Source organism: Diadema antillarum, unplaced genomic scaffold, assembly GCF_040938485.1.
Source record: "Diadema antillarum isolate AM-2024a unplaced genomic scaffold, OU_Dant_1.0 seq00000550_RagTag, whole genome shotgun sequence".
In the NCBI taxonomy this organism is placed as follows: Eukaryota; Metazoa; Echinodermata; class Echinoidea; order Diadematoida; family Diadematidae; genus Diadema; species Diadema antillarum.
In genome coordinates, this window is record NW_027271495.1 from 267,569 (window position 1) to 289,875 (window position 22,307).

A 22,307-nucleotide genomic window follows, 5' to 3' on the forward strand; every position below is an offset into this window, starting at 1 on the left:
ATCCGTAGACTAACTGAATGTTGTGCGTGAGTCGAGTTTCGAGTCTTCTTTAAAATAAAATCAGTGCATCCGCCGCCCTCGGCACAGATCTTTAGCGTGAGCCTTGGGTGTGTAATACTTACGTCATCGCTGCCCGAGCTTTTTGCTGTCAAACGACTTGTATTGACTGCTTTCTGGCTCAGGCACAGGGTCAAACACCATTTGAGATTTGTGTCTCATCCGGTTAAGTCCTGTCTACACCCAGGATTTAGGTCTTTTGCTGGATCGAGAACTTTTAAAAACGTCGTCTATCGTTAAATGAATTTCCTAGCGTTTCAGCCGACGGTGATATCGTGCGAGCAATGTTTGCAAACATTTGACATGGAATAACATTCGGTGGCGAGTGCTCTTTTCTGAACTCGCATCAACAGCCAGATGCCGCACACAAGCGAGTGAAGATGAAAGCCAACATTTTGCGTTTTAGCTCACGGTCATTGGGTCTTATGATGGAACTAAGAAGAATGGGAGGATTGATTTAGAATTGACTGCCTCAAAAAGAGACCGTGGAAAATCACTTTGCAACGCGGACAGATGGTGTGATATTTCTTGCTTTTGTTGACTACATCTCCGCTTTTTCCATCAAAGCGGTGTATTTTTTTAATCTTTATTTTTACATCTCGTGTGATTTCATGGTGTCCATTTTCAACGAAATGCCATGGCGTCTCTCAGAAAAGTATACCAGAATTTGAACTGTCCTCTATGTACGGACATCTTTGAGGAAGCAACACTTCTGAATTGTGGACACACTTTCTGTCGCAAGTGTTTGGTCAAATACGACGAATTTCACCCCGATTGCAATGACATGCTGTGCCCGCTCTGCCAGGAGCCAACGCCGCTCACGGAGCAGAGAGTTGGAGGGTTGTCTTCCAACGCGACGCTCAGGGGTGTGGTAGGCGACTGCAAGAGCCTCTCGGTGACGCAGAATTCCAGACGCCGTCTTCACCAAACGTGCAACCTGTGCAAGATCAGCAACGAACGCTCTTCAACATCAAGATCGAACTCGTCTATGGTTACAGAACAACCTGAGGCTGTGTCGTTCTGCTACGACTGCGACGGCTACCTGTGCGAAAGCTGCTACTCCGGCCACACACGGATGGTGTCCTTGTTTGGGGATCATCGAATTGTGCCTATCGAAGAGATGGTGGATGATGCATCCGACGATGAGTTTCCGATGATGTGTGGAGAGCACAAGACGGAACAATTGGGCTTCTATTGCCAGGACTGTGAAGACATCGCTTGTCCTAAATGCAAAGCAGCAAAACATGGCAGTCACGACCATGCCGTTAAGGATCTCGCGCAATATGAGCACGAGACGAGACAGAAAATCGACATGCTAGTGATGCGGAGTTCAGTTCGCACGGCCAAGATAAGCAAACACATTAGTGATATCGAGCAGGAAAGAAGGTACGTACGGAGTGTGGTAGCTAGAATCAATGCTGAAATCAAGCACTCATACGAGGAAAAAAGGCGCAGACTGGAGGAAAATCGAGCTCGAATATTGAAGGAGGTGTCCAGAGTCGAGACGATATACAACGGCAGACTCAGCGAGCTACAAGTGGTCGCTGCTAAACTCTCCAGGAGAATATCCGTTTCTAATGAATTGATATCAAAGGGGAAACGAAAGTTACTTCGAGGTGAAAGTCGTGTTGCACATGGTCACCTTTATCAAGAACTCGACCAGGTGCTGAGCGAGGAGATAGATATGGCAGCTCCTGGTCGATTACGAGATGTGACGAGCAAGACTTGTTTTGTGCCTGCCCCCAGGGATTCCCTTGATCTTGGTCAGATTGGTGCCCATGTCACTGGCTGGACTGTGGACAACGAATTCGACATACCCGGAGACGATGCCATGAATGGACTGGCAAGAATGGACTACGATAAGGTCGCAATATCTTACTACAACGGGGGAGTAGACTCTTTCGACGTTCTAACAGGTCATCGAACGATGTTGATCGATACCGATGATCGAGGTACACACGACGTCGCCTTCCTCAGTGATGGTAGATTCGTTGTTACAAACACTCGTCGAGTATTGAGGCTGTTCAACGCTGATAAGTCTCCGACGGAGACTCGTTACGACACTCCTTCGGACGCAACTGGCCTAACCATGCTCGCCGTCGACCACGACGACAATATTCTTCTTTCCTACTGGGAACTGAAGAAAATCTACGTGTTTTCGTCAGCAGGAGGACGACCGCTAAGGATCGTCGAGACCGACAGGGAACCTCGGCAAGTCCATCCGACGACAACAGGCGTCATCGTCACGCAGAGATTGAGCAACGTTTCGCTGATCGATGAAAGCGGTGGCATCGTGTGGTCGGTGACGAAACGTAAGGGATATCTGTATCCGGCGATCAGCGATGGAGACCAGCTCTACATAGCGTGCGTGCGACCTACGGAAGGCACTCTTTCTATTGAGCATTACACATTGGGTGGAAAACATCTCGGAACCGTCGTAAAGAATGTGAGGATCAAGACACCGTCAAGACACTGGTACTACATGACTTTCCTCTCGCCATCCTGCATTGCCTTTTGTACAGCCGGACGCATCTACGTCATCCGAAAATCATTGACCAGAACCAAGATTCTTTCCGACATTGTCTCTCCCAGGCGTATTGAGGTAGACACTGGGGTGAAAATTTGCAAGACTTTGTGATTATAACAAGAGGGTGCCACCACAAGCTGTAATCAACTTGCGGTTATACATAGGAGCATTTTCTTTCTTCGTCCATAGAGCTGACAGAGTGTTGACACTCAATGTAAAATAGCGCTGAGATGATAGTCTGTTACTGACTTTGCTGCTGTCGAGCTCCTAGATTGGTCACAAACATTTATTAGCATATAAGAACTGTGCATCCTTGTTGCGTAATATATAGCGCTTCGACATTCTGATTCTGATAAACGGTTGATAATACTGTTGATAATAGTACATTGTATGCAACTAGAGCCTATTGGAGTATCATGCATGCCATACTCTGAAAAAATAGGCCTACATGTCATGATAAGATTTGTACCGCTACGCGCTGACCGTTTTAGTGATACGATACGAGGACATCTTTTATACTTTTGTCATTTCCCCTGGGTATAACTGTGTAAGGCATTACTGGATTGCAAGCGCAAAACCGATAACCTTACCTGTGTGCCGAAAATTGTATCTTATATGGTAGAAGCAAAACAAACCCATACACGTACTAGTGGGTCTTTTGAACAGAGTTACTATCACAGTCACAAAATGTTGGAGTTTTGTAAACGCCAGATACGGGGTTATCCTTTGGACACAATTCAATACACCAACAGAAAGGTGATTCTTCAACCATTGAAGATGAAGTGTACATGGGGTCAAATTCGGGATGAAATTCCACCAATTGTTCCCTCTTTCGGCGTTTTATCGAGCCTGTAAAAAAAAGGACGAGTGATCTGTATCTAACACAGCCATCTTTGCATTTAAATGAATACAAATGGACATTTCAAGAGAAACAGATGACCTTTATAATCTTATCCTAATAACGTTGCAGACACGAAAGCACGAAGAGGATCTGATGTTTATGAAAAAAATATTTTAACAAAGTGAATTTTACCATGTAAAACCGTTTTCAAATAGACTACTGATCGTTTCTTTGCATATTTGCTATTGTTTTGGGAGGGACAAATTTTATTTATTTCTTTTTTTAATGGGACGGAAAACCTATTCCAAATATGTTAAAAGAAATTCAGGTTTAATTTCGATTGAATTGCAATGTACATGAAATAAAATAAAATATGCTCTTCAGTGACTTACAAATCTTGGCGGAGATCAAGAACATAGCTTATCCTGTCGTAAATGGGCATGTTTTTCATAATTACGTTATTACTCCCAATACGCACGTCGGTGAAACATAGGGACATATATGGGCTAACCGTTCTCTTTGAAATAAAGATCAGGCTCAGAACTCAAAACTAAAAGAAAAAGAAATAAGTTCAGCGGAGGAATCGTCGGAAATTGATGTCAGAAGTTTCCCCGTTCCTAGGGAATAATTTCAATTTGCCCCTGCTTCCGGCGCGTGGAGCAACACGATTTCCACTTTGACTCAAACACGAGGTAGAAAGCGCAGTATGTCTCCGGGGGCTGGGATTTGAAACCAGGAACTCTCCTTGGAAACACACGTCAGCGTGAGGCTTTAAAGTGAAGGGTTCGTAGTAATGTAGAATAGCCAAACCTCTATCTAAACATAATCGTAGTGTTCAATTTTTTTTTACGTGATCATCATGATGATTTTAGTAAAAATACTATACGGCAAACTGGAACGTCGGGTTAGCCCGTGGTTGTTGCAAATCTTTATGACAAAGCAGTAAGCGAAAAAAAAAAAGCAAACACAAATACAAATACAGACTAGTACACCCCTCCTTTTGAAAACTGACAGACGATATTTTTACCCCCCCCCCCAAAAAAAAAAAAATCGTCCACATGAGAAATGTACGAAAACTTAGAGAGTTTTCTTTAATCATGTTTACGTGATTTCATTGCAAGTCTATTCAATCACAGATTGGAGTGAGGAAGACATTAAAATGCAGAACTGTTTTTTTTTTTTTTTTGGGGGGGGGGGGGAGTGGGGGTTGACATCTGCGTAGTCCTTGCCAAAACTTTGGTCCTTCGGTGGATGTAAATAAATACTGATGACTAGCTTGCTATTTCCGGCAGTTGTCTTTTTGTTCAGTTAGTTTTCTTTTTCTTTTCTTTTTTTTTTGCGATATATATATGATCACACCACCTTTTTGTGAGCAATAAGTGATGATGCTGCAAGGCGAGACTTTGCCACGTTGGGAGTTGTTCTTCCATGGATTTGGATGAAGTTATCCTAGTCAAAACAGGAGCAGATGATGATACGCAAAGAAAGGAAAAATCATCACATTTCATTTGGTGGAAGCAAGACGTAGACTGATAATGATAATGCATGACTTATATTGCGCCAAATCCATTCTGTAGAGTGCTCTAGGCGCATACATACTATGTATTATTACCCTGCATTACGATGCATCGATGCAATTCAGTATTGTTGACGTGTCAAGCGCTCCGCAATACTGCAAAACCAGAAAATTTCGCGTGCATGAAAGATTCGCAGAAAGTGAAATGTATATATACGCAAAGTGTTTGTCTCCATAATGCACCGAATGGCAGTAGCGATTCGCGAAAGTCTCGTGCCGCGAAAAAGGATGTCGGCTCCAATTCGCGAAAGTTTCCTGCTGCTGATATTTTTAGCTTCACCATGCAGAAGAGAAGTTCCTATACTCAAAGAATAACGATTAGCTTTACAACGTGATTCATGTACCGGCCTTTATAAATGAGGTCGTAATTTTCCCCCTACAAATTAAGGGGTCCCTGGATTGAGATCCAGAAAAGAAATCAAATTCTACACTTACGAGCTTTGCAGCGTGATCCGTCTACTATCGGTCTTTGTAAATTATGTGTTTTATTTTTCTTTGCACAAGGTAAGGGGTCTATGGGGGTCCAGGAAGGATATCAAATTCTAACAGGTCGATTTGAAACCTTATGAACCCGAAAAAAGCAAACAAAACAAACACTGACGCCATAACAATAATGAGTAGAATGAATCACCGACATGAGACTTTCCATTTATTTCAACAGTTGTCAGTGCGGGGTGCAACATCTCTGGTAAATGTGTCTTGGGCGATAGACACTGAAGTAAAGGTCAAGAGCTGTAACTCATCTCTCCTTTCAAACCAAGTAGGGGGGGGGGGGGTAATTTGAAATAACCTCTTTTAACCTGTTCATGAGAATTAAAGAGACCCCCGTGCAAAACCATTTAGATCCGCCCCATATCACAGATACTATAGGAAATCGATCGGGGATAAGATGACATTCGGTTGATGAGACCAAGGTAGTATGATGTGAATGCAGACTAAAACCTACAAAAGCCATCTGATATAGGGGATTACCCAGTTCTTGTTGCAGATGTTAAAGGCATAATTTACCATTCGCAGATGAAACAAAAACCCAGCTTTCTTGCTTCAAAATAGTTCTAAAATGTGAATTAGGAATAGAAACAACTTATGTAAAATTTTGAGTCAGTATGATTAATGATAAGTACTGTTAGATATACAAAATGTGAACAATAGTTATAACAAAAATGTTTCGAGACTAAACCGTCTACAGTCATGGTTTATTACGAAAAACAGTGATATCTCCTTGTGTTTTAGGCTTTATTTGCAACTTTTTTTTTACATGGAGGGATGTTGTGTTAGCAACTGACCTTCACATATGCATCAAAATGTGATATCTTGAACATTTTTTTAAAATCACTGTTCCCAATGGTATACAGTGCTTTAATATCAATTCTCTTGTTCTTCTTTTTCTTCTTCTTCCTCTTCTTCTTCTACTTACTTTTTTTTTAAAAAAGATGCCAAGTGGCAATATCTTGTACAGAGGAGGGCGAAATTACACGATTTAACATTTTTCAGTCCACTAGGAGGTCGAAATCTGTGTTCGAAAAATGGGGGTACAGATAGTAATGAGTTACACAGTGTGTTCGATGTTGAAGCTTGCAATTATTAAGGGATCTAGCAAACTTACATAAATTTCATCATTATAAATCGCTTCGGTCATGTTCCTGCTTTGTTGAGAGACGATGAATATGACTGGAACTGAATGTGTGAAGACATTTTTATTTCAGACTTCTAATCAGAATATTCGGAGACTGTTGTCCGTTGTAAATGAGAGGTTTTTTTGTATTGTATTTTTAGTATAAAGGTCTATTCTGAAGTCTCTTTGGTTAGTGGTATGCATGTCTTTGTTTTGTAGAGCACAGTATTATACAACATGACGTGTACATGAAAAGCATGCTTGCCGACTGTTCATTCATTTACAGTATATTACAGTATAGTATATAGCTGTTTTATGAAATAGCTATGCTGACAAATTGAATGTTCTTATTTTGTATTGCAGTAACTAACAATGTTGGCAAGTTTTCTCAAATAAAACGTGAGCAATGATTGCAATTTCTCTGTCACTCCACCCGTCTATAATGTTCGTATATAACAAAATAATGTATAATTACCATGCACGACAATCAGTAAGGTCTACACATTCTTACTTTTTTTAAACCTCCTGCATTCATTTCAATTTCAGTTCAATTTATTATCTGTTTATTATTCATTCATGTTTTCCTGAAGAAGTAAAGGTCGCACAGGCAGTTTGCTAACTGTTTTAAAATGGTGCCCTCTTGATATACATGCACACACACGATAGACTGACAGGTATAGAAATAACATGATACAATTTAATTCAAAAGAACGCCACGAAAAAGAGAAATAAGATATAAGAAATAAACTACAACACTGTACATGTATACATCGAAGGTAGAACAGAAGTGATAAAAGGAAGAATAACTAAGGAATGTCTAATTTTTGTCCATCCGTGTGGAAATTCTGTTTGCTTCAAGTCAATACGCATAACGCATAAAGCTGCATTAAACAACACCTACGATCATACACAGAAAAGAAGACTGATCATTTAAAACGATATCAATCATTGATAGCAATTACTCTTTGTGACTCATAATCTATTAAATCATAACTTGAAAAACAATGCGGTTGTGCACTTATAGGTCAGTTTCTCTACCTTACAATCTCAGAGTGCCTCTTCCGGCTGTGGCTGCAGTGTGCAGAGATACATCATCATGACATGTATATTGAGATGGGGGACTACATCTGCGATGAATGATGAGCGATGGCGGGAGAGACGGACATGGGTATGTGTGTGATGATCTTGTCGTATGGCAAGAGGCCCAATCTTCTCAGAAAAGGTCGTCTGCTACTAACGGGGGGAACCCGTAGTATAAGCGTATGGATAATTGTGTAATAATTATTATGATAATGTATTAGAGTAGAGTGCAACAAAGTTGATATCATTATGATTGTATCCATGTTTTGTTGAAACTTCCCTCATTAATGTGATTCAAAGTTCCATAAAATATTATGTACTCATGTAAGCGTTATCATCATTGCTTTGTATTACTTCATGAGAAAATAAAATAATTTGAATTGAAAAAAAAATTGAACAACTCATAATACTCGTAATGTTGTCAGCCAATGTATATAATCAGCATTCTAAACATTTCAAAAGCTTGTTATCAATGAATTTACAAACTATGGATGCGTTTATACCCTAACAAACAATTCAAACAAAAAACTGAAGAATGTAATTTTCCTGTAAAATGAAGTGTACCATCGAAATAATGCTGATTGAAACATTTAAGTATCCATTGGGACGTTAAGACATAATTATTCACGAAAAAACAGCAACTTTGTTCTTGTTCTTTTAGGGCCTATATATGGGAGAGTGAAAGGATCTAATAATTATTGCAACTTCTTCATGTATCATAATTATAACAGGCTGATGACATGAAAATTCATATCTCACGAAAAGGGAAACTGTTTCGTTATCATAAAGGAAAAAATTTGACAGAAGGTATACGGTACAAGCAATAATTCCTTGGTTGTGAATGATCCTATGGCAAGATTTGTGTGCTATGCCGTCTGCGAATAGTGTTGTCAAAGTGACAAAGAAGACCATATTACACTATCTTCCTTTGAATCCGTGAAAAAAAAAATAACGTTTTCATTTCACAAAATTGACCTGTACATAGGACTCAGGGTATGAGTGATCTATATTTATAGATTGTGGGAGAAAGAACTGCAATCTGTATCATCTATACACATTGATGACCCACGCTGATTATCCGAGACCAATACTCTTATTCCTATTACTCATCACACTAAACATTTCAAAAGCTGAATGCTATCATTAAACACAAGCATCAATACATTTATACACTAGAGTACAGCTAATTTGATATTAGTTCTATACAATATTGCTGACTTTATATGAATGCATGAATAATTTATGAACAGTTGAAGAAACTTCTACAAAATGGCCAGACTACTATGAAACTACTATAATATGAACGCTTGAATAGTTTGAACAGTTGAAGAAACTTCAACAAAATGACCATAGCGCGACTACTATGAACAGTTATCAACAATCATAGAATGACATAATATTCGCTCAAGCGTTCCAAGTAATACAGGTACATCCGGTGTATAGATTACTATCCCCCAAATTATGCTAGACGTGCACTTGTAGATCTGCCAATTTACCTGCATTTACCTGCAAGTCGCAAGAGATGATTGAGGCATATTAGGGAAAGTTCTCCTATACTACTCTTTACGTATACCCTGGAACGCTAGTGCTGTGTAGTATTTTGTCATAAATCTGACACTTACGGGGGTATCATGTGAGAAAGTAGCTTTGGGTTCCAACGTTACAAGTTTGAATGTAAAGCAAGCCTAAATACGACAATCCCATTATGTTTCTTGTTAAAGTTCTGAATTGTTAATTCTTAATAACGTTTATGACGGTGTCCTACGTTTGGTCCTACAACGATTAAGTCCCTTGAACAGATTCGGAAATCCAGTGAAAGTTGGGCAGAAAGGCACAAGTCTGGTCCATTTCCACCGTCGGACGGCGGCCATTCCAAAGGGAAAGTCGTAACACTTGTTTGCACGGTGGATGACGTGATCTTCAGTCTCATCGCTGTCGCCCTCAACGTTGAACTCATTGTCGGTTGGGAGTTGCATCGCACGGAACTGTATCATTCCTCGCTCCTCCGGGGTCCCTTGATATCCAAAGAATTCAGGCACATACAAAAGGATATTTAGTAATAAACAATATCAAAGATGATTTATGTTAATGATCTCTTCTAGATTTCAGTAAGGCTTACTTGATTGCGTTCATCCGGTTAGCTCTTCAATCTACTGCTAGAAATCAGACACTGCGGAAAACAATATTATGGAGTGACGCATTCAAATGTACACTGTAAAGTTCGCTTCTAGAATCGAACGTGATGACACAATCAAGCTGTTTTCCATCTCAATAACTCAATCTACTTTGACAAATTTTGTACATACTAAATACTTGTACATTGTACATGTATTTTGGTCTGAATGAGAGATTTACGAAAATTGCAAAAGAGTTTTGATTCAACATGCAGAACAGCAAAACTTATCGAAAATCTAATTGATGCTTTGACAACCTCTGTTCGGAGCTTAAGCGAGTAAATTCTTATACTTGTCGGTTGTCACCATGCATGCCATATAAGTGCAGGTATTAAAGAACGCTGTTATCTTTAGTTTTGTTTTGAGACGAGTCGGAGAAAGTTTCTAGCATTGGTCAGTGGTTTTTTTTTAACCACGTTTGAGTGAAATATTCAGTATAAAAGATGATACCACAAATAAACTTATTATTTTGCGTTCCTATCTCGCATGCCTATAAATCATTGTCTTCCTCCCCTGACTCGTAACGTCATCTTATAAAGTGTTACACTGCATATAGAATCACAGTAAGGGCCTTGAGTTTCTGAGAACATCGCTTCTGTGGTTAGTATCGTGACATCTGTTCATTGACGTCATTACCTGGAGCCGTATTGTCCAAAATGCATCCAACGGCTCCCCCAAGAAACATGCTATTGCCCAGAATGATTATCAATATCTGGTCAAAAGTCTCAGAGCCTGAAAAGAGAGAGATAATATTAAAAAAAAATGAAATAAAGAACATCATCCATAAATTCATTGCGGGTGGTCAATCCTACTTGCAGTACTACAACAACAATAATTAAAACAAAATGCCCCTCTGTCGTCACACGTCGTAACCTGTTAATTTCCAGATCTTAGAGCAACAATTTTCGTCTTTGCTAGCACGTCGCATCAAACAGTGCATGGTTGTCATAGGTCTATACCCGATTTTGAAAGTGAGAGTTCAAGCTCTTTTTCTGTCTTTTTGTAGGGTTTGATGACATCCATGCATATTTTCGCATCCTGAAAATCTAGAGATTCTTTTTCTGTTTTCTATGAATCAGCTGTGTAGTCGTTGTTTGCTCAATCTTTGACTCACTGAATCTAGAGATGACATCAGTATATACCTTAGTCCAATAATATTATAGTCGTTGTTTGCATTCAATCTTTGACTCACTTCTCAAAACATTAATTGTTTGTGCGACAGTAAAAAGCTCTCCTTCCTGGAATCTGCCCCTAAATAAAAATTCTCTGACACAGATACTCGAATTTGTAATCATATTGGAAATAGATGAAAAAACAAAAACAAAACAAACGTGCAGCCTCTGTGTACATCTAAAATACACATACACGCTGCATACACCCTCACACACGCACACAGACTGACATGAGAACACAAATAATAGGCCTACGTACAATGAGAGATACTTAAAAATGTACTTTAAAATATGACTACATCAACAGAATATCACCTCCCCCCCCCCCCAAAAAAAAAAAAAAGAAAAAAGAAAAGAAAGAAACAATAGAAGAAAATTGATGTGGAAATAAGAGAAGGCTGTTCGGGCTCATAGCTTGTTGCCTCGATCCCCGCAAGGTACCCGTGTCTATAGAATCGGTGTGCGCATTGACGTAAGCTGGAACGGCCATCCCGATGTAGAACGAGGTGCCGATGATGAAGAGGTTTCGGGGCGAGTTGAGGTCGACGAATTGAAGGTTGGAGAACCCGACGGCAACCACCATACCTAGAGAACCGGGTAATGAAACATTGGAATCCCAGCATTTGTAGAGACACATAAATCATCTCCCATTTTTCCGTCATTTTTCAAGACTTAACCTGTTATTTATATTAATGTTGAAGATAATGGTCTGATATTCAATATAATTCTGACTCTTTTTAAGTGTATTTTAGTAGAATGTTAATACTATGGTAAAAAAAAAACACCTATTAAAATAGGCCCAAGGTGTTGCCAACTTGAGATTTAATAGTGAACGGTATATAGTATAGAGACATGAAGATGGAGCGGTAAATCTGTAACATATAGATATAATTATGATAGATGGTGTGGACGGTCATTTTGATTTGGTCTGTTGAGGAATATCGAGCTTCTCTGTACCACTTGCGGCATTTTTCGAAAAGAGAGACAGAACATCAACCCCGACGTCTACGTACTTTCGTACATCATAATAGTTTATAGCCACGTGGTCTACTATCAGATGGACTACTTCCCAGTTCGTCTAACACCACTACGACTAAACTCACTTGGTCTACTGTGAATTTCGTCTAATGTCCGTTTGGTCTACTTCTCACTTGGTCTATTGCCCAGTTTGGCTATTTATCGTTTCGTCTAATGATCAGTTAGATTTATGGTCTAATTGCAGTCTTGTCTTCTTGGACTTTTTCTCATTTTGTCTAATAAACTGCAATGTGGGTATTAGACAAGGTGGGCATAGCCCATCTGGGAGTAGACCAACTGGTAATGAGGCAAAGTAGCAATTGGACTAAATAGTCATTAGACGAACTGGTTTTAGACAAAACAGGATTAGACCATGTGGGTTGAGACTAATGGCTATGAGACAAAGTGGGAGTAGACCAAAGTGATAGATCACCCATCATAATTGTGAGCCAAGCAAAGTTTATATACAGTGCATTCGTCTCTATCATTGTCTATTGGGGATATTCCAAGGTAGGCTACTAGGACGTATTTAATTTTGTACTATAATATAATCGACAATTGTCCTTTCAAGAAATACATGTTTGGCTTCGATAGACGCATACATACACACACACACACACACACACACACACACACACTCACACATACACATTATAGGGCCTACCTAAACGATTACACTTATGTATTTAAGACTAGTGTGTCTTCTAGACCATCTGCCTGTTTTAATTTGCTTCCAGGAGTAGGCACCTATTAACTCTCTTTCTAACGACGAAAGAAGTATAGTAAGTTCAGCAAGATGGTTCCACTGATTTCTTACATAGAGATCAGTAGGATGGTTCTGCCTTATGTGGTACAGGGACGAGTAATGTTGGCAATAAGTCTGGAAAGTCAGACTAACATGAGGGCTAAACGTACCCAACGTTGCAGCCAATACACCACCTATGACTGGTGCTGGCATGGAAACGATCAGAGCGCCCGCTTTCTGCCACAGCCCGAGAATGAGCAGAATGACACACATGACTTGTACTACGAATCGACTTCCGACCTGGAGTTTTAAAATCAGGGTAGAAAGAATATTGGAAGTTGACAAACGATCGATCATCGATCATCACGTATAAGCAACGTTCTACGTACCAACCACTGAGCGGGGAGGGCGCTTCAGGAATAAAAGTCGGTATGCCGATTTTTGTTATTTTCACATTTTTTTAAAATTTCAAAATACCACAAGAAATAGCTCATTATCTCGGTAAATCGCATCAGCGAGACAAGTGTTTTGGGAGAGCTTTCCCATGTAGGCCTATTACCAGTAAAGTCGAGTTGGTGAAAGATGCATTTTAAGCCCTTGCAAGTAAGCTTACTATGTTTTACCTTTAATGCACTTGATAATCTATTTTCAGTTTAAATATATTTACCTTTGTAATACCTATGACTCCTATATTCTGACTATACGAAGTAGCACCCATCCCGGTTCCCCACAAGGCCGAGATTATACCTCCGACACCTTCCATTCCTATCCCACGGTTGACCGCGTGTGGAGGAAGTGGAGGCGCGCCCGCTATTCTGGCGCATGCGTAGTAGTCGCCGATGGACTCGACGATGGAAGCGGTGCAGCCAACAATCATACCCAGAACTCCTGGCGCAGTTATCTTTGGTGGTCCCCATTGCCCTACGAAAAGAGCAGGAACGTTTCTGGTCAATTCCAGGAAAATGGGACGACGGATGTTATAGAAACGCTCCACAAAATGCAAATCATCATATTCGAAGAAAGTGATGATATGACTGGAAAAAGAAATAAACAACAAAAAGAATCTGTCAACAGTAAAGTTTAGACTTAAGACCACCGCACACTATGATTATGAATTTCGTTCGCACGACTGATTGAGTTTAGATCTGAAATAAACAAGTGTATTTATTCAGACGCTGTTGTGAATTATTTCGGATCTAAATTTGGTTAGTCGTATGACCGAAAGTCGTATAGTGTGCAAAGGCCCTTGGACATTCAGGGCTGTTGCAACCACACGTGACGATGTTAACGTTTATTCATTTTCTCTCATTCATTTGAATTTTTTTCACATATCATTAGCTACTTACAATTTTTTGATGAATTACTAGCAAAGAAATGAATAAAAAGATTTCAAAAAGCCTCGTTTCGAGGTCGAAATAACCATGAAGTGAACTCACTTTAGTAAATTATCTATAGTCTATTCTCTTTCGTATTGTAGCAGTCTTACCTGGGTATGGAATGTAATACCAGGGAGTGGAAGCTAGTTGCTTGTCGTTCAGATCGGTTCTGGCCCCGTATCCACTGGACGACTCGTCGTCAGGAAACACATTCGTTACGGTTAGAATGTAGCAAAACAGCCACGATATAAGGAGCGCGAGCACCACCTGAAGAAAAAAAAAACAAAATGTTTTGGACGAAAAAATTAGCTATGGAAAACTACTTAGAGTCAGAGTCTACAATCATTTATCAATCTAATTCAATGAATTTGCTATTGAAAAAAAAAAGAAAACTAGCTGAATGAGTTGCGGCTTTCCATTAAAAGCAAAGAGTTGGCTTAACAGGAAAACGACCAGGAAGAGTTTTGAGTGTCCATTGAAAGCACTGTAGACTGTATGGAAAAAAAAATACAACGACCGACTTGTGCTCTTACTGAAATCATAATTATGTTGGAATCTGCTATCGATGCGATAGATATGAGTATTGGCCGGCAAGGCATCAGCCGAGGTGGGTTCTGTGAGAATGAAGTCTAGTTCAACGGCCGCAGGTGCTACAACGAAAGGACCCCGAAGAAGTGGATATCTGTCTCCAGGGCCCCGTTTCATGAAACTTATCAATAACAAGTTACGATAGTAGTCATAAGCTACTGAAATCCTTGCATCTGATTGGCTGAGAGCAAATTTGTCATAGAAATGTGGCAGTTGTTACTGATAAGTTTTACGAGACGGGACCCAGGTCTCCTTCGTTGACCGGATGCCGATTGCCCTCTTGTGTACACTGGTGCCACCTAAAGAGCTCTGTCATAGGCAGTACACGTATCTTGCTTCCCAAGACTTCACACACTGAAACTGCAGCTCGTAGGGTTTGCTTTCACAGGGTCTTTGTACCTCTTCAAGAGTCTTCCCTAACCATGGTGCCCACGTTGTAACTGTCCATGCAGTAGCATATATATCTTTGGAATCCTGTCGTCTTTCATGCTGAAAACATGTCCTGTTCATCTCAGTTGGCACTCGATGATCAGGCATTGGATGGTGGGGATGCCACACTTTTCCAGAACCTTGAGGTTGGACACTCTGTCCTATCACTTGATACTACAGATCCTTCGCAGACATCGCTGGTGAAATTACTCTAGCACCTGGATGTGCCGGCGGTACGTGGTCCACGTCTCGCAGGAGTAGAGGAGAGCACTCAGGACCACAGCTTCGGGTACACGGCAATCTTGGTAGAGTGTCGGAAGCTATGGACTTACCAGCTTAGAGTCTCTTTGTCAGTTAGCCAAAGGGGCCACTCATCTCTCCAAGGGACTGCATCACCTCAGTATCCACGGATCCGGTGTTCTGCTACACAGGTAGCAAAACCTTCCCACAGTATTAATCTCTCTGTTCTTGATGATCACAGGAAGAGGATGTGGTGCATTGGCAGTATGTGACGCGCTGAGGGCTAAAACATGGCTTCAGTCTTTTCAAGATTGATCACCTGTCCGAATCGTGTGCAGTCAGCGGCAAAGCGATCATTCAAGAACTGTACGTCTTCGTGGGAGTGGGAAACCAATGCACGATCATCCGTGTATAGATAAACACACACAAGGGTGGCCTTAAACAATTTGGTTTTGTTTGTTTCATTTTCCACCCGAGAAGATGGCTGGACAGCCCATATTCAGGTGCACTATTAAATAGGTGGTATTCGATGGGATCCAGTTGGATGTGAGGTGGGACTACTTCAACGGGTTATGCACCCTGCTCTGTGCGATGGATGAGTGAATTAGCAGGATCTTTTACGTGCATGAGTTTTGACTCTCTCACACGTTGAACCTCCGTTTTTATGTCGTGTGTTTTGCTTCTCACTAGACAACTGCTAGAGAGGAAGGTATGATTACACACAACATTGCTCAGTTAGACTGGGGAATCGAATACGGTCCTTTGGATCCGGAGGCAGGCTGAGCCAACTCACCGCTCTTCCCATCAGTGCGAACCTGGATTTACATTGTGCAATCATAAAAACCTAACGAATTCTACACGAAGGCGAGGGATGCCTTTGTGTGATTGTTCATCACTCTATTCGCTGCGGATTCTAGTGTGGGGACACTAAGAAATGTTGGTAAAGGATGCCTAAGATTCCCGACTCTTCCTTAGGAGTAGAGGACATCAGGCGGTAAAGTCCTTCCCACTACTCACATATCTGGACAAGATTTTTCATCCACAATGTCCATCTTGTGCAAGATGCAAAACGTGGTACCTCGCAATGAACAGTTATGATAATGCACGAGCCGTAGCTCTTAAAAAGAAGACTGAAGAAAATCACAACAAAACCAATGACTTCCGAGGGTCCCACCGGGGATGTTTTCCCGTTGATTGGTGGGGGATACCATGACCCTTGACCCCCTCCCGCAACGGCCCCTGGAATGGCAAGGTCCTGTGGATGAGTGTGGGTGTACCATTAGTTGATAAGATGCTCGTTTCTGTATAAAGTAGCGGAGAGGGGATGTACAGAATGAGGTTACATTACAACAAAAATAATAAATGTACATTGCAACAAACAATTACAATCATAACATGGCTTCTGTGTCAAACTACGGTGACTGCGTATACCGGAAATAATTTGAAGAGCGGGAACCAGGCCACTTTGAATCTCTTCGTTTTCCCGAGCCCGAGACAGGGAACGTTAACGCGGTCTAAATACTGCGAGAAGATACCGATGAGAGCCAGCGTACTGCAAGGGAGACAAAATTTGTAAGATAGTTTAGAGGAAAGTAATGCAAAAAAAAAAAAAAAATCGTTTCGCGTCGGAGAAGGAAAGATTAAGAATACATTCATCTCGATATAGATGCCACTGAATATTGTTGTGTATAATTATCTTGAAGCCTGTTCAAAGTAAACTGATGTAGCCTTCTTCTTTTTCTTCCCGTGCAGATACATTTTCTTTTCAATCGATTTCTCCCATATGCTACAAACTGACAGGGAGAGCCTATAGCGATTTTGAGATATTCTGCTCAATATTTTGAAATGTCATATTCGTTTCTGCATTACAATGATATACTGAAACTACATTCGTATATAGGTTTGCGTGGGTACCTATAGCCCCCTGTAAGTTCTAGCAGTTGGATGTTGGATGTATTCGTTATACATAACTCTCAAAGGAAATACATTCCCATCCCACATGTTGTGTATAATGATCTTCTAATGCTGGAAAGGCACAAACGTAATTATGTGACAAAATAGTCTATGCCCACTCACAATTTGAAAAGCTAATGAAGATATGTTTTTAGACCCTTAACTTTTTGTCAGGATCATTACAAACTCTTCGTACGGGTCACTCTCTTTGTATCCTCCCACACCAATATCAATGTGTTACGTATATCTAAACGTATAATACGTATATATATATATATATATATATACATATTATGTATATATAAATCTGTGTGTGTGCGTGTGTGTGTGTGTGTGTGTGTGTGTGTGATATGACTTGCTGCATGGTATGCCATTAAGCTAACTCACAGCCCAGCTATGCCCCAGTGCTGGCTCGCGTTAGAAGACACCATGTCGAACAGCGACATTCCGATCAAAGCTATCGTAGGAGCGATAGTCAGTGGTCCGATGAAGCGCAGAAACAGGCTGGTGATGCCCGCGAAGCCGACGACGATCTCGAAAATGGAGGCGACAAGGACAGCCCCACTCAGCTGCCATTGAAAACACGCAATAATGCAAAACAGCTTCAGCAATTATGATATTATGAAGATACTGTGGTTATCAAAATCATCATGATTATTACAAAGGTACACCTACTTCTGTCATTGGACAGATAAAATCCGAAATCTGACCGTGAGTATAAAAAAAAGAATATTTGACTTAACTTGGTAGTAAAATAGGCTGAGTGTGGCTGAGTTTTGCAACCCTGGTCGCGGCAGGTAACTGAAATGAAAACATAACTTTGTATTTCCCGGTATGTATACATAATTTATCTTTATTAGTTTGTTGATTATCGTTTATCCTTCGTACTTTGTAATGCATATATGCTTATGATGGAATTCTTGCTTTATCTTGTGTTATGTTTTGTTGAAAAAGATGAGAATGAAATAAATGAATTGAATTGAATGCATGCGTGTAGTTAATAAGCACTGAGCAGCGAGTTATTTTCCCTTCTTCTGGATAAGAAAAACATAGAAATACAATAAGTACACACTTACAAATTTTGATGACCCGATCGATCCTCAAAAGAAAAAAAAAATCTCTCTTAAAAATTGGTTGCCCTACGGCTTACATCTACATACGTAACTATAATTACGCTTTTAAAAAACATTTTTTTCTTGCACAATATTACATGTGTGTGTGCGTGTGAACGACAAGTGTGCGCGTGCGTGAGCTTATTTCCTTATAGAGACAATATAATAACTATTTTTTTATCTTTCATTTTTTTTATTTCCATCCTTTCACAAAAACAATAATAATCATTGTACATAATCATACATAACAAAAACCAAAACAGACAAAAAAGAGGGAAAAATAGCAGGTGCACACAAGTTTGTGGTTTTTTTTTTTAAATTTCACATATAACATATTGAATTATGCTATCCATATCACATACCAAAGAAAAGTAACAGCCAGAATGTCATGTCAAGGAGGCATGCAGATTTATCCACTTCCTTTCAAATTTACATAGTTGTCTATTTTGAAAACCAATTTGCTTCTCAGTCACATATATAATTTTTAGCTTTGACCAGAACAGTTCAAATGTTGGCAAAATACCCAAATGTCTACATGCATATATCATCTGTTTGGCTATAACCATACAGTGATTCAAAAGGGGCCTATATAATAATATAATAAAATAATTATTTGCCAAACTTGCCTCCTGCATGCGGGCTCGGAACTCCATTCTCGCTTCCTCTGAAAATTCGGAGGAATTGGTAGCATTAGCTGGAGAATGAAATGGTAAGAACATAACGTGAGTGTGTTGATTCATTTCTTATTTTTTTAAAGCTTCATAAGACAAGCCTGATATACTCGTATAGCTGGTGATGGGTGCATGGAAGGCAACGACAGCAATGACTACAATGAGTCTTCTGATGAAAAATAATTATATCAAGATTCAGTATTTACATTATCCCTATAGTAGGATTATATATATGTGTGGTTTTTTTTTAAAGAAACCATCTTTTTGGAGCTTTTTTGTAATGCGCTGAAGCGTGTTTTCTTCTATTTTTATTTTATTATTTTTTGTGTTTGTCAGCCGATGAAACCCGGAAGTGGCACCAGAAATATTTTTTGCCCCCCCCCTTTTGTGGAATTCCTGGATCCGCCCTTCTGAATATCCTTGCTTCTCACATTTTGATTGCAACTTGTCCTGATATTCAACCAAAAGTGTACACCAGGGCCCCGTTTCATAAAACTTGTTATCAGTGGCAAGTTGTGATAGTTGTTACAAGCTATACTGAAATCCTTGCATCTGATTGGATGAGAGGAAACTTGTCATAGAAAAGTGGCAGTTGTCACTGATAACAAGTTTTATGAAACAGGACCCAAATCGTTGAATTTCAATTCTAAAACGCAAAACTTTGGCACATATTCGTTCTCACCTACATGAACCACCGGGCATTCCCCGCGTAGGTTCATCAGAGAGAAGGCGGGAAGAAGAAAGGCAAACGAAGGACCTTGAACGATAGGAAGTCTACGGGAAACAGACAGGAGGAAAAGGTGTTATGTCGGTCACTCTGGTAGCAAGGTATGCAGTACAAGACGTATGTGCTGCAGCTACTAGAGGGGTCATACAGGGTTAATATTATAGCTTCAAAACACATCGAGAGGGCTATATTTCCAATGCAGACAATACTTGTCTTGGAAGAACAATTATGATATATTATGTAATACTACTTGTCTGGGAAGAACAATTATGATATATTATTATTCATAACAAAATATACCTGGTACATGTGCATAGCCGGTCGGACGGCATATTCCCGAAGCGAATGGAAAAGTTTTTACTAAATAACACACTCAAAAACATATCTTTATATGCATGCACACCCGAGGAAAACGTTGTACTGAAGAAATCGCGCGTCTTTACCCCGTGTCAGTTTGCCAATTACGAGACGAATTACATTACGTAAATTTACAACTACAGTTGTATCATGGAGACGTTCATGTCTCAGATATGGGATGTGCATCAATGGTTCCATATTGTTGTCAGTTCCGACGCGCCACCCATCTTATCTGAACGATTTTAATGATTTTACCTCATTTTTTATTTCTATTTTATGATAGCCATATTGCTTTTGAACTTTGTCCTTTGATGTTATGTCTCTTCTGACGATTTTGTTCTTTGACAAGCACCTGGATCCAAACGTCGTCTGCAAGAAGGTCTGGAGACCAGCAACTACGAACTGCGTGGATACCAGCTTAGAGATGATGTCAAGGTTGCCATGGATACAGAGGTAAGGGGCAAAGATGAGAGGCACTGTGAAGAAAGTGCTGAAATCTGAGAGGAAATGCTGGAAGAAGCAGTTTAAAAAGGAACATAGAAAGGGAAAAAGAGGGGAATTAAGAAAAGATTGAAAGGGAGTGTGACAGAGAGAGAGAGAGAGAGAGAGGAAAGATGACTTTAAATCATACATAAAAATATTACTTTAGAAACAATACCATCTGATATGATACACGAGAAAATTCTTAACACGGAAAAAAAAGACCGAAAAAGGAGCCATGGGTTTGGTAGTGTCAGCAATACGTCTGCGCCTTTTATGGCCCTTCCTTATCAGCTTATGGCACCATAAAATGAGTGAGTGGAAATGTAAGGCTTTTCTTTCATCCTTACGACAAATTCACCTCCATGTTCAAGTGAGTTCAATTAAAGCAGAATAAACGGAGTAAAGTGAAAGAAATAACAATATTCCCAATATAGCAAAATTTTATTGTGATCGCCCAACATCGCCTTCTTGTATTTTGATATCTTATGAAATCATTCGTTTCATCAATGATTTTGCATCTATCACTCCCTTAATATACAAAGTCGTCTTTGCGAGATTGTTGAAATTCTAGAACAGTCGTTGAGTGAGATTTGTTCTTCTCTGATTTCCGTAATCAAAGCTATCTAAAGTTGGATGAAGTGTGCAAGTAAAAGGGATCGAGCCTGTCTTGTGAGGTCATGACCTTCTTACTTCGTCTCATTTGCATATTGGATTGTGACTTATATTGATATTTTGTGGCGACATGTTAAAGGGATATGCGCTGCAAAATTAATGGCCTGATTATCACTTATGTGTGCCCAAAGAATATCCAAATAATATGCCATTTATTTCATAACAATCTCCCTAATATTTTTCTTAAGATTACTTGAATACGCACAGAAAAACAAACAAACAAACAAACAAACAAAACAAAGTACTTTAGTACTTTATCATTGATCATGTTGATTGACAGATGTCACAGGCAGAATCTTGGTTTGGATTGTTTGTGTGTGTGTGTGTGTGTGTGTATGTGTGTGTGTGTGTGTGTGTGTGTATGTGTGTGTGTGTATGTGTATATGTGTGTATGTGTATGTGTGTGTGAGAGTATCCGAGTATAATCTGAGGACAAGTAGTATATAATCATTATAAAACATATGACACGTAAGTAAATATTCTTTTTGACACAAGAATGGGGATCATGGTATTATGAATCAACACAGATCAACATACATTTGCATTGCATAATCCATTTAAACTTTGAAGAACTACATTTTTGTTTTTCATATTTCTAAATGTCTGCATTTGTCTGTAGCCTATAATGATATTGCTCGCAAAGTATAGGACCGTGATAAGCTTTTCATATTGTTGTTGTTGCTGTTTAGATGTTTAGATTGTTGTTGCTGTTTAGATTAGACATTTAGAAATATGAAAAACAAAAATGTAGTTCTTTGTGTCAACAAGTTTATGTAATACCCACTGTTCTGAAACTTTTTCACAATGGCTGAGTCAAATAGTGTGAATGATATGAATAATGGAATCGTTGTTATGTCTGCTTATGCACAAGACAAAGAGGATGTACCCGTACATG

The 22,307-nt window shown here is 39.7% G+C and overlaps 2 protein-coding genes across 2 annotated transcripts; one reads left to right on the forward strand and one right to left on the reverse strand.

The window, feature by feature from the left end:
* The first annotated feature begins 694 nt into the window (after nucleotides 1-694).
* Nucleotides 695-2,695, forward strand: LOC139734867 (uncharacterized). The gene has a single exon (XM_071645648.1). The coding sequence runs from the start codon at nucleotides 695-697 to the stop codon at nucleotides 2,693-2,695; it is 2,001 nt and encodes a 666-aa protein (XP_071501749.1).
* A 3,796-nt stretch (nucleotides 2,696-6,491) lies between these two features.
* Nucleotides 6,492-21,104, reverse strand: LOC139734869 (solute carrier family 23 member 1-like). The gene is made up of 14 exons (XM_071645649.1): nucleotides 21,099-21,104; nucleotides 20,610-20,767; nucleotides 19,866-19,947; nucleotides 19,703-19,718; nucleotides 19,129-19,196; nucleotides 17,778-17,959; nucleotides 16,869-16,989; nucleotides 14,291-14,447; nucleotides 13,472-13,725; nucleotides 12,975-13,104; nucleotides 11,484-11,627; nucleotides 10,507-10,602; nucleotides 9,462-9,710; nucleotides 6,492-6,514 (listed from the first exon to the last, which is right to left on the reverse strand). The coding sequence occupies exons 1-14, from the start codon at nucleotides 21,102-21,104 to the stop codon at nucleotides 6,492-6,494; spliced, it is 1,686 nt and encodes a 561-aa protein (XP_071501750.1).
* Nucleotides 21,105-22,307: the final 1,203 nt, after the last annotated feature.

What these genes read in the sequence shown, in the direction of transcription:
- LOC139734867 (XM_071645648.1), top strand. Translation starts at nt 695, where the DNA reads ATGGCGTCTCTCAGAAAAGTATACCAGAATTTGAACTGTCCTCTATGT.
- LOC139734869 (XM_071645649.1), bottom strand. An exon ending in CACTGGGGCATAGCTGGGCT is followed by an intron (nt 16,990 to 17,777) that starts GTGAGTTAGCTT and finishes TCTCCCTTGCAG; the next exon opens with TACGCTGGCTCTCATCGGTA. An exon ending in CGCTCTTCAAATTATTTCCG is followed by an intron (nt 14,448 to 16,868) that starts GTATACGCAGTC and finishes TTTTTTCTTCAG; the next exon opens with GTGGTGCTCGCGCTCCTTAT.